General features: G+C 42.1%; 1 protein-coding gene across 1 annotated transcript in view; it reads left to right on the top strand.

Moving 5' to 3' along the window:
- The first annotated feature begins 8,737 nt into the window (after positions 1-8,737).
- The window catches only part of URB1 (URB1 ribosome biogenesis homolog), a 46,276-nt gene continuing 37,902 nt past the window's right edge, over positions 8,738-17,111 (top strand). Inside the window, exons 1-8 of the mRNA XM_027449198.3 lie at positions 8,738-8,940; positions 9,073-9,212; positions 10,546-10,697; positions 12,340-12,472; positions 13,202-13,298; positions 14,687-14,772; positions 15,119-15,244; positions 16,310-16,440. Coding sequence (XP_027304999.3) covers positions 8,796-8,940; positions 9,073-9,212; positions 10,546-10,697; positions 12,340-12,472; positions 13,202-13,298; positions 14,687-14,772; positions 15,119-15,244; positions 16,310-16,440 — 1,010 coding nt within the window. The 5' untranslated portion in view covers positions 8,738-8,795. The remainder of the gene's footprint in view (positions 8,941-9,072; positions 9,213-10,545; positions 10,698-12,339; positions 12,473-13,201; positions 13,299-14,686; positions 14,773-15,118; positions 15,245-16,309; positions 16,441-17,111) is intronic.

Raw genomic sequence — 17,111 nt, 5'->3', positions numbered from 1 at the left:
AGGAGTGTGATGCTCATCCTTCCAGCTGCTTCAGGTGTGCACTGGGTTTGCCTCTGAACTGAACCAGCTACCCTGTGCCTTCTGATCATGATATCAGAAAGAAAATTGCAGGAGTCTCCTCTCTACTTCTCTCAGTTTATTTTTCCTTGATTATGCTATACCAGGGCATTTAATCTGATGCTTCTTGCACCTTCTATCACAGGTCAGTTCCGCTGAAGACGGAAGCGAATGTCAGGAAAATGTAAAAAGTAGCATATATTGTTACCCCTCTATAAGAGAAACTACCTGGGGACCATACTCAGATCTTCTAAAAAGCTGCCTAGATGACTGTGGTGGACTTGTTTACTCTAACCTTGCATCTGCCATGTCTACCATAGCTACATATCTCCTGTAACTTCAGCCCAGTGAAGTTAGATGACCTATGGCTGTAGGATGCCAGACCTTCACTTCTTATACAGTCAACACAGAGATACAGATAACTTACATTCAGGCTACCTGCTACAGTTCTGTCAGAAGTGTGTTACCTCCCCTTCTCTGAATTGCTCACTAATTTATGGGATGTAGCTGTCAATAACAACTCAATCTACTATGTGTGGCTATGAGTAGACAAAGGATCTGTGACAAGCACAACCAACACAGAAAAATATAAAAAACATCAAAAATCACCAAGAAACGTATCCTGTACTCATGCTTGAAAGGCTTTGAATCATAAGATCATAGAATCATGGAATCACAGAATGGGTTGGGTTGGAAAGGACCTTAAAGCCCATCCAGTTCCAGCCCCCTGCCATGGGCAGGGACACCTCCCACCAGACCAGGTTGCCCAAAATCCCATCTAACCTGGCCTTGAACACCTCCAGGGATGGGGCATCCACAGCTTCTCTGGGCAACCTGTGCCAGTGCCTCACCACCCTCTGAGTGAAGAATTTCCTCCTAATATCTAATCTAAATCTCCCCTCTTTTAGTTTAAAATCATTCCCCTTTACCCTGTCATTATCTGCCAGAGTAAAGATCCTGCAGGGTTGTTTGCCTAATGAGAACTTGTGAATCTTCTCTTCCCAATGAGATAATATTGCCTTCTCTAGCCCTGTGGTGCTGCAAGAAAAAGACCATCTGGTGGTGCAGGATGAGCCTGGTATGCTTTGGCACTGACTGTGCAGGTATAACCCAAACACAAAGTCAGTGTTCACTTGGAATGACTGAGCTGGGAGAGGCTCAGACTGTTGTAGGTAACCTCCAGGGAGGTGAAGCAGTCAGGGCTGAAAAACAATGAAAGGTGCAGCCTGGTGCTCCTTTGTGTAGATGACTGCCTTTCAGGGGAGCCTCCTTATGGGGGAAAGCACCTTACGGACATTGCAGCAAACAGGAATTGAAGGTGTGCTGTCAGTGAAATGGGAAAAGGGCATTGAGTATCTTCCTTCCTTCCTTCCTTCCTTCCTTCCTTCCTTCCTTCCTTCCTTCCTTCCTTCCTTCCTTCCTTCCTCCCTGCCTTCCTTCCTCCCTTCCTCCCTTCCTTCCTTCCTTCCTTCCTCCCTTCCTTCCTTCCTTCCTTCATGAATGGGTGATACTTTGCTATTCAACCCTCATCTAAAATCTGTAGTGTTTCTTGCAATCCTCACTTTTCCATTCTCATGCTTAACTGGTAAGGTAAGGTTACAGACAACAGAGTGAAACACTACGGTAGGGAGGAAGGAGGCGTTATTTATCCTGATGTGCGGAACGTGTTTCTATGCCATAGCCATGAAAGCACTTTTTGCAAGCTGGCAATGCTCAGCAGCTGGAAGACAACATAACTAATCCAGACACGTTCAGCATGTAGAACTACAGAATCTCCCAGTCTTGGCCTTTCCTTATGCAAAACTGGAGCGAGATCCATTTTTTCCCCAAAGACAAAAGAAAGATTATAAGTTATATCCAGGCTAGATAGCATGCTCGCTTCAAACAGTTTCTCTCTTTTGAACTCAGGGAGAAAATAAATCATTTTACAGTGTCAAAAAAAGCAGGAACCTTGTTGTTGCAGGGAAGTTTTGCAAGAGCAAAACAAAAATCTAAGCTCTTCATTTTTCTCCATATTATTCATTTTTCTCTGAACTTCAGCCAAACTGTCAATTTGAAACTTGTATCATGGCTTAGCAAATAAACTTACAATGTGAAATAATAGAAGAAAGTTGAGTTATGTGGCCTAAAATTTCCCTTTAGCAAAAGATAATTAAAAAATAAAAAAATCACAGGTTTATAGAACAATACCGAAATTATAGCACTTGTTGGGTTGGAATTGCTTTTAACTCAGGAAAATAATTCACATATATAACCTATCCCCACCATACTTTCGACCACTTTTTCTTCTTTCCTCCCCAGTAAACTTATTGGGAGCTGATTTTTTGTTTTTCCTCCCTGGATGAAGTGTCCCAAAAAGTTCACTTATGCTCTCTTTGGCTTTTTTTGGGGGAAAAAAAAATCTAAGTACAAAACCCCAGGATTTTCCCACATTTTTAAACGCTTTATATTCTTGCTTTCTGACAGAGATGAAATCTACAAGACAGTTCAAACAAGCGGGCTGCTCTCCTCTCTCTGTTTCTATGGAAATGAATGTCCAACCCGTTAAAACAAAGCACATGCTTTACTGTAATCACTATATGGTGATTATTTAAAATAACATAGCACATTTTTCCTGATTCAACCTCTATTTCTATGGATACAAGAATGAAAATAGTGATGGAGAAGCTTTTCGTATAGTTCAACTCTAAGTGTGTTTTGGATGCTCTAACAGGGTGCCACACGTTTTGAGTTCTAACAAGGTCTTCAAGTGTGCAGTAACTTGATCTTGAGAGGATCAATTCTGCACGTTGCAGTTAAAAAACTTTTTAATGGATGCAGGTAGAAATCTGAATGAACACAGAGTACAGTATTTCACCCAGCGGATTTCAAAGCACAGCACATTTGCTATTTTCTGACTTTTTTTTTTTTTTTTTTACTTTTTTTTTGAGTCACCTTGGAGTTATGAGAACTAACAAGTTATGAGTTTTGTGGTCATAAGCTGCATCCTACGTAGTCAGCTCTTGGCCTGACTTTTCACAGCACCGTAGAGAGCCTGGCCACTTCACAAAAGAGCAGTAAGACGAAACACACGAAGTTTGTAAAACCAGTCTTTTCATGTTTCATTCCATCTGAACTCCATCTCAACTTCCTCACCGCACACAGCAGAAAGGTCACTGCTCCTCATCCTCCTTCATGCTGCCAGTCTTGTTGGCACCTCTCCTGTGCGCAGATTATTTTTTCTAGCAGTACAATCAGCATGCTGGGCACTTGTACAGACAAGAAATGAGAGGCTTGTCCCATCCCACAGAGCTTGCTGCTGGAAACAACAAAAAAAATACCTAAGCTGGAGGAAGAATAAGTGCACCAAGGAAAAGGTCCTGGCTTTGCTCTCCATGCCATCTTAAAGCATATAAGTCAGCCTTGGTCACATCCCAAAAAGGACCTTAAAATGCGGACTGGAGGACACTGCATGCCTTGCCTCTCTGTTTAGGAAGGACACTAGGACAGAGCTGCTGGGTGGACCATATTCTTGGAAATCAGCCTGTTTACTTGCAAAAATGCCTTATTATGGGTTTATGAGCCTGCCTTTCAGCTGGTTGTTGTCACCGTTTTTCCTTTAGTATGTATTTAGGCTAAGATTTTCCAAAATGACTAATGATTTTGTGTGCTTGAAATTCAAGACGGCAGCTTTTTGCAGCCACAAAATCAATGTCAAAGCATTGAAAAATTGGTGGTTTTTCCAAAAGCCTTGGAAAATCTGTTCTCAAGGTCTCTCAAGTTAGGTATGCAAAGGCATGCTAAATTGGGAGTTTCAGAAAATACCTTATCAATATCTAATCAGTGAGTGTTAATGGTTTTGAGATCCAGACCTCACAGCAATTCAAACTGAACACCCCAAAACTAGAAGCAAATGACAGAAATTTGGAAATAGCATTGTAGAGTTTATGAGTGCTGGCTTTTCCTCACTGAACTGTATGGGTTCAATGGTAAATTCTGAAGAGATGCTCAGTGTCTGTGGTTAAACTAACTCAGGCTACTGGTGGTTGAATATTATTCCATGAGTAGAAGGTGGTACGGGTTTCAGTATTCATGGAAGCTATCCCTTTTGTGCCTCTGGATGTAGCTGTCCTGTAGAGCCAGGGTCCTGTTCTGTGCCTTGAACTAAAGGCTTTATTCACTTCACCCCCAGTAGATATCTGCAGCTGCTTTCAGCCTATACCTCCACTAGCTCATCCCAGCCTGCCCACTGTCCTTTCCCCTCTTCTGTCCTACTCCTTTCTTGCCCAGTCTTTCCCTTCATCTTCAGCATCTGGGCAAGCAGCCTGATTCTCAACTCATCCTGTGCCCCGGCTCAAAAGCCTGGTGCTAATGCATGCTCATGCTGCTGACGCCACAGGCGAGTTGGGTCCTTTGATATTGATAGGGCTCTGGTGTAATGGCAGGGAAGATAAACTATCATTAGTCAGGTTTTAAAACGCACTCATTAAGCTGTTCAGAAAAGCGCTGCTGTGGTTGAAATAACTAAGAGACTGGAGAAGGAGGGGTCGTTTTGTTTTTCAGCTTCAAGAGCAGAAAAAGTTGTGGTTTTACTAAATTGCTGTAACTGCTTATGCCAGAGAGGCATTGGCATTGCAACGCGGTTTCACGAGGGTTATTACCTCAGCCCAGCCTACCCACGTGGCTCCTGAGTCCGTACTCGATTGTGGGGCACCGCTCAGACCCCTTGTTTCCAAACTTCTGTAATTCCAGCTCTGCAACCTCTCTGTCTTCAAGCTCATGAGCTGGCCCTGAGTGAGGGTGGTGGGAGCGTGGGGCACGTTGCATTTGGACGTGAGATGGGGAAGAAGTGCTGGTGTTGGGCTGTGCTGGGAATGTTCCCTTCTTGAGAGGCTGCGTTGAGGAAAGGGTCCTGACACCCAACCTCCTGTCAGCATCCATCATTTCTCCCTCTGTGAACCAACAGCTCAGAGCTCACAAGCTGGAAAGCAAGAAGATCTAATGAACAGCTGTTTCTCACATCAAGTTTGCAGGAACATGAATTTTGGGGAGAAAAAAAAGAAAGAAATAAACATTTCTATGAAATAATCCTTTAAGCCATGAAAGAACATTGAGAATTGCAGTTTTAAATGTGGTATTTGCTGAGATTCAGTTCCTCAGAATTACTTCTATGATTAATTTGTGCATCAGCTGAAGGCTCTTTCTTGGAAAAAATGTGTTAAGAAACTGCTGCATTTCCTCCACAATCTGGACCAAAGTTAGTGTGGAGTAGTGGATCAGGTTGTGTGAGGTCTCTAAGTGATACCTGCACTGAGAGCAGGAGGGGTGCAGTGGTACTGTAACAGGCAGGGGCAGTTCCTGGCTCTGCTAAACCAAACATCAGTGGCTTTAAAGGTAAAATCTGGTCTGGGATTAGCATGGGCTATATAGCTCCAGTTAGGTATGGGTCTGTCAGCAGTCCTGCTCTACCCATACAGACAGTCACTCATTTGTAGCGTGCAGCTGAAGGCCAGGAGATCAGGCCAAGTTTAGTGAAGGTCCACCAGGGCAGAGTTAAGAAATGATGTAAGTTCAAAACAACAAACTTAAGCTTGAGGTCTGGCATGTTGCTGAGCCATGACTAAAGGCTACAGATGGTGGGTGGGTGAGCAGGATGGGAGAGTTTATGCTGAAACCAGATAGACCTTCAAGAAGCTAGTGGTGAGAACCTAACAAAATGAATTTGGTCTTCAAAATTGAATGAATGGAGTTCCTAGAGTTAGGAATAAAGTTCAAGTTGGGAAGCGAAGGCAAATTGGGCAGGACTCTAGGGCTAAGGCTTGTTACACGAGATGCTGTTCAAGCCAGCACAGGCTTCAGAAGCTGGATTATGGCTGATGCAGGAAAGGGTTACTTGGCTTGATAAATTGTGTACCTGGAACTGTTCAGTGAACTTAGGCTAGAGCTAAGGTTCTTGTGAGGCATTGGGAATTATTTTTCAGACAAGCAAATGCCAAAGGGGCAATGTGTATCTTGGATATGATTACTTGTTCATCTGGCAAGAATCACAGGAGTACATTTCAATTTACCGAAAATTGGGCAGCTCAGAAATTAATACTTGAGTCATTCACTGCTTACATCTGTTAAACATGCAGGCATGCAGGCACAACAGGGCAGAGCAACGTTGTCTGAGCTTGATGTCTCATTCTATGAGCAGGCCTCCTTGAATGGTGTTTGCCAAAACACAGACTGTAGGGAAGAAAATTGTCATAAATATGACAGAGAAAGGAGGGGGCGCAGGCTCATCATAGTACACAACAACAACATCATGGAAGTAATCTGGTTTGAAGTGAAATTTACAGTCTTCCTCACCATCCTCATTAAAGCCATAAAGTAGCTCATGGCTACGCTGACAGTAAGGGGAGAGAAAGATTGAATATAAGTTGAAACTAAAATTATTTTTGCTAGCATTTTATGGTAGTATTTTTGTACTAATGTTCTATGAGATAGGGTGTGATTATAATGATCAGACTTGAAAGTCCAAAAACTACAAGTTACTTGGAAGCTATTAGCAGTGTGGGTGCTTTGAACCCTTTAAAAACTCTTTTTTTTTTTTTTTGTTTTTGCTTTGGTCATATTAGTTCTAGCCTTTGCTTCCATCCCCTCAAAAACAAAGCACACCCCTCTTGACAATGCTATTTATATCACACATTATATGTACCCTCGCCAATTTCTGGAATTTCAAATGTATTTTTGTATCTGCATACCTTCAGTTCCAGCATTTCTGGGTAGATGAAGGGCAACTGGCATCATCCACCTAGACTTGTACAAAGCATTTGACGCTGTCCCCCATTATATCCTTGTCTTTCATTTTGAGAGACATGGATTTGACAGATGAACTGCTCGGTGGGTAAGGAATTGGCTGGATGATTGCACTCCAAGAGCTGCAGTCAATGGCTCAATGTCCAGGTGGAGATCAGTAACGGGGGGTGTTCCTCAGGGGTCAGCGTTGGGACCAGTGCTGTTTAACATCTTTGTTGGTGACATGGACAGTGGGATTGAATGCATACACATCAACTTTGCTGATGACACCAAGCTGAGAAGTGCAGTCAACATGCTGCAGGGAAGGGATGCCATCCAGAGGGACCTGGGCAGAGGCCAAGTGCAAGGTCTTGCACCTGGGTCAGAACAATCCCAAGTACAAATACAGGTTGGGTGAAGAATGGATTGAGAGCAGCTTTGAGGAGAAGGACTTAGGGGGTGTTGGTTGATGAGAAGGTCGACATGGGCCAGCAGTGTGCTTAGAGCCCAGAAAGCCAGCCGTACCCTGGGCTGCATCAAAAGCAGAGTGGCCAGCAGGGCGAGGGAGGTGATTGTCTCCTCTGCTCTCATGAGACCCCACCTGGAGCTCTGCATTCAGCTCTGCGGCCCCCAGCACAAGCAGGACATAGGCCTGTTAGAATGAGTCCAGAGGAGGGCCACAAGGATGGATCGAGGGTCTGGAGCACCTCTCCTGTGAAGACAGGCTGAGGGAGTTTGGGTTGTTCAGCCTGGAGAAGAGAAGGCTCCAGGGAAATGTTATATTAGATATAAGGAGGAAATTCTTTACCGTAGGGGTGGTGAGGCACTGGCAAAGGTTGCCCAGAGAAGCTGTGGGTGCCCCATCCCTGGAGGTGTTCAAGGCCAGGTTAGATGGGATTTTGGGCAACCTGGTCTGGTGGGAGATGTCCCTGCCCATGGCAGGGGGTTGGCATTAAGTGGGCTTTAAGGTCCCTTCCAACCCAAACTGTTCTGTGATTCTGTGATTTTCAAGAAAAATGCAAGGTGAAATAAAGGATTCCCACCATTCAGAACAACCCATTGATGATCTTTTAAGGATTAACTGAATGCATGATTTGCTATACTGTGGTGAATTCCACATGAAAGTGCTATCAAAACAAGCAGAGAAATAGTTGAAATCTTTTGAGTTAATATTTCAATAGTTCTGGAAATATTGTAAATGATTAACGTAATTTGAATGGGGCATGCCATAACTAGCAGCACTGAGATGCTTCTCAGCCTTTTCTACTCAGTTATTTCAAAAAAAAACCCCTTGTAGCTAATATCTAGCAACTCACATTTGCTTTTATCCAACCCCATTTTTTTTTGAGTTCCACATTATATCTAATCTAAGGACTCCTTATACCTAATATAAGGACTGCATTTATCTCTTTGTGCTTTCTAACTTTGCTTGCTATCTTTTATTTTACCCTACCGTCCGTTCTCAAAACACTGCAGCATCTCCGATTGACATAAGGCGTTTGCCCACCCTAAGAGCTAGATACGCTGTTAATGTTGCCCTCTTCTGGACCACTCCTTTTCCACGCGGTTTTGCCAAAAAAACAGTTTTGACCAAAAAAAATGATCTCACGGAAAGCATTTAATAAGTCACGTCGCCTTTATTTGTGACTTGTCAGTAGGAGCAAAGGGTTATTCTGGATGTTATTCCAAGTTGTTCATTTTGCCTCAGCGCTGCAGCACTGTTTCAGGTGCAGCGAGTCCCACCTGCCGGCATTGCGCACCCAGCACTTTGCGGGCAAGGCTCTCCTCACTCCCACCCCGCTCCTGGGGGCACATCCCACTGAGAACAAACCCCCCCCCCCGTTCACCCCAAAGCACAACACCCCCAAAAGAGCCCTTTCTGAGGCAGCCCAGCCCGGTTCATCCCCCTTTTCCCCTCAGCTCCGGCCGCATGAGGCCGCTTCTTCCTGCCGGGCCGCATCCGGGGCAGAGGCAGCGACATGGCGCCCAAGCGGCGCGGCGTGCCCGCGGCCGGGGCTGGGGCCGGCGAGCCGGCGGCCAAGCGAGCCCGCGGCGAGGAGGAGGGCGAGCTCACCGGTGTCCGCTTCAAGGCGCTGCTACGGGACCCCAGCACCGCCGGGAAGGGTGAGGGGCTGGCTGTGGGGACTCCGCTTTGGGGTCGTGGGGGTGGGGGACACCGCGAGGGGCAGGTGATGGAGCCGCCGTCCCCGGCTGGCTGCAAGCGTCCCTCATGCGGAGCTCGCCGCTGTCTTGCAGGGCTGGAAACCTTCGTGTCCTTGGCGAAGGAGCTGCCGGCTGCCCAGCTCTACGACGTGGTGGAGGGCTACGTCAAGATTTCCGTGGAGTGCGCCGAAATTTTCAAGCTGCTGGATGGGGAGAGGAAGCCGGAAAGTGAGGTGAGCCCTGAGGTGATCCCTGACTGGGAGCAGCGCTGCCAGAGAGATGCTCTGCAGCATAAATAACCCTGATAACACTTAGCTGTGTGGTTCCTTTTTATTGAATTTTTCACTGGAAGTCACAGTGGCAGAAGCATTGGTCAAGTGGGAGATGGCCTCTCCATGCTAAAGACATCCCTGTATTTAATGCGCAGCACAACCAGCAGTCCAGCCAAAATTAGCCTCTTACAGGTCTTTATCTGTCAACAAGAGACCATAAATAAAATTAAGGGGTCAACAGAAACAACTACACAACAATAAAATAGTCTGCTGAAAACAGTTATTCTCCTAACTAGACATTTTCCTGACACACCAGCATGTCCAAGAAGCCACTGCTAAATCTGACATTGTTTTTATCATCTGAGCTTGACACAGTTTGTCTTCCTCAGAATAAGATGAATAAACTAAATAATTAAAAAGCTCCTTTCACAGTGAGCACCATGGCAGCATTATTAACTTAGGCCTGCCTACAATATAAAATTTGATGCTCTTCACTTTAATCTCTGTGTGTCGGTCTTTGCATTAGTTTGTCATTTCTGTGTATGTACTGACAATCTGTGTAATCACAACCACGTTCAATTAAATGCTTTCTTCAAGATCCTTTTACTAATGGAGGCTAATACTTGTAATGAATACATTCCCCTTGCAGAGTGGGCTCCAGTTTCAGCCAGGAGTTCATTATGAAGCTGGAACAGTTCACATGGTTTCCTCCAGCAGATTTCGTTGTGCACTTAGTAACTGTTCCCTCTTAACAGCTTAGGTTCATCAGCCCTAGGTCTTGGCCTCCGGCTTAAAAAGATCCATCCAGCCTGTGCTAAGATTTATGCTGCAGTCAGCTTTTGCCTTCCCAGAAGCTGCAGTTGTGCATACAGATAAATCATGCATGTGCACGTAGGTCTCCATTCACATGTGAAGAAGGACCCTTTTTTTTGTTCATCCAGGGTTGTCCAGGCCTTCAGTCAGCACATATGGTGTGGGCTTCCAAACAAAGTTGCCCTTTGAATTTAATTAGTTTAGCAGCTGTAAAAAAAAGAGGAGTTGTCTGCCCCTCTGTGACTCTCTGGTCTTTCATATAGTGTCTGTATAGGGGCTTTCTTGAAGATTCACACTCTCAGAATTGATCCATTAGAAAAGGAAGCGTTTAGGAGAGAATTCAGAAGTTAATTTTGCCTTCATATTTGGAAGTTTTTCTCTTGTGGTAGGGTTACTCTTCTTTTTAAAGTCATTTTTTACTGTTTGCTCAGCTAACAGTTTCAAGCCCTATCTGATATTAATATATTTATGTATTTTACAGATGATACTAATCTTTCAAGCTCTGGAAGCCATTTTACTGAGGACAGCCAGTGACCTCTCCCATTTTTCTGTTGTGGGAATGAACATAGTCAAAAAGATGATTCATACCTACATGCGATTGATCTATGCTGCATTGTATTCTGAAAATTACAGGTAAGTCTTCTCCATAGTGATGAGGAGAATCTCTCAGTTGCTCTGCATTGGTCCCAAAGGGCTGTCTGGGTCTTGCACATAAATACAAGAAACTGCAAAACTCAGCCTGACTTATTGCTAATGATCCACCGTTATTTAATGATTTTGTTCCACATTTTGTAAAATAATTGCACCTGGAAGGCTTTCCAAGGTTTCCAGTTCATGGACATGACCACACTTCCTAGACCACTGAGCTGATCTCACTGCAACAAGTGTTTTAACTGCACGTACAATTCCAAATGTGTGTGGATAGGTATATTGTAAAATAAATTTTGAAACTGCGCAAGATTTGCACTTATGAATAATTTAAAGATTACAACTTCTGGAGAAACCTGTCTAGAACCTGCACAGTAGAAAACACAAATTTGTGATGTCATCCTTTTTTTCAGTAACAAAGCTGCCCATGCTGAATAGTTTTTGATATTTTGTCAGTTGCTTTTTCATAATGTTCTTCACAATAAAAATACGTAGAATGTGAGCATTGTAAAATAATATGCTCTGCTTTTTCTGTGCTACCTCATGGATGTGCAAAGGGGTTTTATACATGTACTAGTGATATGTCTAGATAGGATCTTTGCTTTCATCGTATTGCTTTCTTACAGATTGTCCATGAATGAAAACCATGGACAGACTCCAAAACTCTTACTGGGTAGTGGCTATTCAGGTGATGGAGGACTTCATGCTCGTACCTGATGGCTGTGTCAATGTTCCCATTGAAATAAATTGCAGATGTCAATGGAATCCGGGAGTCCTTAATTTTTGGCATGTTATTCCTTTTATCTTTATGAGATGAATATCCAGCCTCTCACTGAAGCTTAATTTTCGGGAAGAATATAAGTAGGCATTCCTTTTTCCCTTCTTCCCTCTCCCCTCCTCCCCAGTTGCAGTTGCTATTATCATGGCCTAAACAATAGTTTTGATTACTTTAACTTCCCTTCTGATTTCTCAGGCAAATGTTCCCAGTGGTCAGTGAGCAAGAATCCAAACTGAGAGTAAATCTTGGGATTTAAATCAATGTCAAGAACATGGCTCCTGTGCTGCATACTTAAGTGCAAGAAAATTGCCATCATTCAACTAGCACAACACCAAAGAATAAACAAATACAGTTTTCTTTGGTCTGTGCAATGCATGTCATTATCTTTAATATCAATTTTAGTTCCTATGGACCTGTTTGTGGCAGTGCATAAGCTTTTTTGTACAGAGGCCTCAGTCCTGCAAAATATGCTTGGAAGAATAAGCTGTTTATAAAGAACACCAGAGTTCTTTATAAATAATGTAATAATGTTTGTTTGGTCTAAATTTGTATTGTGATGTATAAATAATTGGTTACATGTTCAATTAAAGCTCCAATCAACTACAGCAAGAGGTTTGTGTGAGTGGGGATACTCTCCTAGTGGCTGTCTTGATTGTTCATGTTGGGTCTGGCTCTGCAAACTGCTTTATGCCTGAAACATCTGAAGGCCTGGGTGGATGTCAGAGGAGGAATGGGATAATTTATTTTGTTACAAAATCATCTTTCTTTCCGTTTTAATCTCTTGGGTTGGTGGTTTGCATAGCTGTCGTCCCGGAAATAACTTGCAGGTTGTCCTCTGTTTCATTTTAGGATGAGCCGAGTGTGCCTTACCCTGTTGTCAGCAATGGTGGCTCAGGGGCCAGATTCAGCAAGGGATGTGTACAGCCACTTTGATTTCAATAACAAATCTCTGCCTGGATTAGTGAAGAAAAGAGATAAGAAGGTAAATTAAATGTCTGTCTGTGGGTGTGCCATGGAATGCTATGCCTTGGCTCCCATCAGTTTTCTTCTACCAAGTTATTTAAAACTAAACTGTTGCCAAAGACTCTCTTGCCATATTTTCATCTGCAAGAACGTGCCTCTTCCTTCCTGTCCTGTGTCAGGCTGAAATGCTTCTTGATTGTTTCTAATAGGCAGCAGAACTGATCTATGGTGCAGGAGTTTCCCATCTCCTTATGTAGGAAATCCCCAGGGCATGTTTCTGAGTCTTTGCAGTTGTGGGATATCTGGCAAGCACCCTGAGGTACAGCTTGCTTCGTTTTTCATCCCATGCTGATCGTTTTCATCTTGTCAGGGTGCAGAGCTCCTCAGGCTAACCTTCTTAACCCTGCTATGTAGTATTTACTGCTTAACATCAAATGGCCTTATCTGTTTCTAATAAGCTCTGATGAAATATAAAAGGTGGGCTACCCTTTTCTGGCTTTTCACTGGCTAAAACAGAGTGAAAGTGGTGGTAAACTTAAGAAAACTAATCAGTGATTGGTTTATGTGAAGAGTTAAGTCTTTTTTTTTTCAATGCAAGGATTGCAGTTTGGCCCCACTGAAATAAATGGAGGTTCTGCAGTTGTTTTAATGGAGAGAGGATTGATACAATGATAATGAATTGTTACAGATTGTACAGAACTGCAAAATTAATACTGCATACCAATGATACTTTCTTTCTTTCTTTAAGGGGAGACCTGATGTCCGTATGGCCTACATTCAGTTTGCTCTCTCCTTTTTAATTGCTGGTGACAATGCAATCTTGGTACAAGTGCTGGAATTAAAAGGTATTTCACAACTGCTTACATTTATTTTAAGGTAGAGTCCTTTAAAGATGATAATAAATATGAACTATTTCAAAATGTGAACCAGTTAAAACAGCACTAATAAGATAACAAAGCATATTTTTATTTTTGTTACACGAAAAACTTTAAACTACTTCAGTATTTTAGTAAGTGCCTCTTTTACTTGAGAATAACATTTTGTATCTGAAAAGGCAGTGCAAAAATAGAAAGCCCTTGATCACGCAGATCTAAAAAAAGTAAATGTAATACAACTTTTGAGGCCAGAGAGTCAATAAACAGAAAAAAACTACATGGCCTCTAGACTTGCTCATAACACATACTGGATGTGTTTTATTATTACGTTTTTTTGAAAAGCATTGAAGATGAAGTCTGCACTTACTTTAGTTTCCTTTCCGACCTCATGCAGGCCAACTCTTGTATACTCTCTGAGACTGTTTTTTGTCCGTGTTTCAGGAGACCTATGTAACGTCATTTGCATCCTTTTTGGAAGCATTATATGTAAGCCCAGTGTGTATCTCTTGGAGAAGGGGTCCAAACTGACCTGACAAGGATCCAGAAAGTCAAATCCTACATACACTTTATGAAAACTTGATCCCTTATGTGCTCAAGTTGAATGTAAGACTTATGTTGGCTTCCATGGTTTGAAAAGTACTGCTGATGTTTCTCAAGCAGTGAATTACTGCCTTTGGTGTGGTTATGAAGGAATTCAAACAGGACTTTAAAATGGGACATCTGTTAGCTGGAATTCATTTCTTCTTTGGTAAGGGAGTAAAACCAGGTCAGAACTACTTACTTTTATTGTTCACGCTACCCTGTGAGCTGCAGATTTCCTTCAGTTGCTTGCAGTTCAGTTCTTTCAGATCAGGGGATGGCAGTTTACAGTGTGCTGAGCCAGTCAGCCCAGCTGGCTTTCATTACCCTGTCTGGGACATTGCAGTTCTCTAAACTTGGAACGCACAGGTGAGCTGAAAGTTGATGTAGTTTTAGATGTAACCTGCAAACTTTTGAGACTCATCCAGTGAAACAGTTGTGAGCCCATCAGTGGAAAGGAAGCCCATCATTAACTCAAGTTCAAGTACTGCACAGCAGATTGGGACCTGAAATATATTTGAAGTTGACAGATGGCATTAATAGCTGACCTGGGAAATTAGCTAGTTATGCTGAAAGTAAGTTTGGCAGCATTACATATTTGTCACTAGTTATAGATGCATCATCATTTTGAACTCTTACTGCAGCCTTTTGATTCATTTTTAAAATAACAGTAAAGTAAATAGTATGACATTGAAGAGAAATGGGGATGAATTCACTGAAGTGTTTTAGTATGAAAGTAGCTTTCACATCTTCACTTAACGTTTGAAATGTCGTCTTAGATTTCATTCCAGATATTCTTCGTTCTGGAATAAAGGAAGACAAAGTTTCTACTGTCAATCTTCTACTCTCCACACTGAAAACTAAGGTATGATATATACTTGAAATGTCTTTGCCTCCTTGTTTTCTGTTCTCTTTGCTGCTGGAAACAATTTGCACAATTTCTCATAAAATACACAGCTCTTCAGTATGTTGGCACCATGCTGCTGCAAACTGCTGAAAGTTTGTCTGTGTCCATTGCTGATGCTACTTGTTGGAGGTTGATAGCTTGGCCATAATACTGTTTGAGGACTGCAGCTTGTTATGTCTTTCTGATGTCCTCTTTGAAAGTGAGTCATTGCGCAGATAGTTAAAGATTTTGTGGAATGTTGCTAATTTGCCATTATTTTGTGATAACTTATAATAAAGTGTTTTTTTTTTCTAATTCATTTCAGGTGGTTCAAAACAAAAATGTCACCAAAACACAGAAGGTGCGCTTTTTTACTGCAGAAGTCTTGAATCACATAGCTTCACTTTACAGGTGGAATGGGATTACTGATGTCAGCTCTGCAGATTTCAAGGTCTGGTAGCTTGTTTCTTGTCTGTTATATTCATTATCTTGCCTTTTTTCTTCTTCTTCTTCTGTGTTCAGCCCATGGGTTTTCAAATATCTAGCTGTGGTTAGGTAACCAGGAGTTCAAGAGGAGAGATCTGCTGGGGCTACTGAAAAAGAAATATTGAATATTGTGCTCCATTGCCTGGACACATTGATGTCTCTATAGGATAATATGCTAGGAGCAGTTCTGACTATGTGCCTCATTTCCATCCTACAGACTGATCTGATATGAGATCTAAACTTCCAAGATAGTTGCCAGCCTTTTCAACTTGCACAGTTTGAGAGGCTGGCAGGGTTTCTAAGGGTTGAGCTGTAGTTGATTCTGCCACAAAATCACATTCCTAAAGTAATGTAAAAGATTAATGGAATCTGGGTTCACTTCTTTTTCTTCTTTTTGATAGGTATGGGTATTTGGTTACTACTTCCATTTTTGTACAGTGACTGTAAAGTCATTCATGCCCTATCTTCTTTCCCGGAAACATTGGCAAATTCAGTGCATCGTTAGCTATCCATCTTTCTTGTCCTATAGTAAAGTTGTTCCATATTCTGCCAAATTGGCCTACACTGCTTTACACTGAAGGCTTCAGTGACTTATTTTTTGTATTTCTGAACTTTGTCATATTGAACCTGCATGTAAGGTTGAAAGTTTGTAATTTTACACCCTTGTCTTCAAAATCCCAGTGTGGCCTTTCCCCAATTTACATAAGTTATATATCGCTGCTTTTCTGTAGATTCACTTTTCTCTGTCTTCTCTGTCTTCTTAACAAAAGTCCTAAGTCAGTAATGTCCTGCAGATAGTACATATTTACCTAAGTTTGTGAGGTTTGCTTTCTGTGAAACAAATACTGTAATATTTAATGTGTTTAATACAGAAACTGAAACTTGTTAATCTGAACCTAAATTAAACTTTCTTTTAGCATCTCTGTATAAAAGGAGCTCCATAAAATTTATAGAAGAGTGAAACTGAGGCAAGATTTTCTTTGTTGATACTGAAAATCATGTCTTTTTTACTCCTTTTTGATTTTTCTAGGTAACTAAAGGTTCTGAAGATGTGGGAAAATTGATGGTACGAGAACTTGTTCATAATTTCTTGATGGACCTCTGCTGCTCTCTGAAACATGGCATAACTTTCTATGATCCGAGTCTTGGAACTTCTGGAAGGTAAATGACCAGTGAGCTGAGATTATACATGTGCTTTGTGCTAGCAACAAGAAAGCCATCACTAGTTTTCTTGTCTGCCTTTCCAGGCCCTTGCAAGTTAACTTTGCTTAATTTTACTTCTGTCTCAGCAACTTGTAGTACAAGAAAGAAATATATTGTTGTTTTTTGTTTTGCTTTTATTTTTAATTTCACAAGATCAAACTACGATATCTCCTTATGCCTCTGCCTACTGGAGTAGAGAGTGTTCAGCTATATTCGTAGGGTTTTGGAGGCACTGGTTGTGTTTCTCTGAGCCATTTTAATGAATGACTAGATACCAGGTCTGTTATTGTAAGGTTTGATTCTGGACCACAGGTTTGTGGTGTGAAAATAAAATACCAAAGCTGCAGTGTAAACCAGATGGTAAAATATCTAATCTAATTTATATATGGTAAAACCAGATGTGGTTTATCCTAGAACTTGGCAAAATGTCACTGTTGATTTCAGTAATGCCAGAGTTTGGCCTGCAACACCTCATCTTGAAATACTGTTTTACCTTACTGTTTCCACTGGGTAACTAGTTAAAATATATGTACACTGATACTTTAATTCATCGAGAAAACAGTTTAGACTCTTGTGATTCTATGGAGGGACTACCATAGGATGCCTCAGCTTCATTATGTTAGCTGGTC

This window comes from Anas platyrhynchos, chromosome 1, assembly GCF_047663525.1.
Source record: "Anas platyrhynchos isolate ZD024472 breed Pekin duck chromosome 1, IASCAAS_PekinDuck_T2T, whole genome shotgun sequence".
Classification (NCBI taxonomy): domain Eukaryota; kingdom Metazoa; phylum Chordata; class Aves; order Anseriformes; family Anatidae; genus Anas; species Anas platyrhynchos.
The sequence above is the reverse complement of the archived record's forward strand: the minus strand, read 5'-3'. Positions and strand labels throughout refer to the sequence as shown.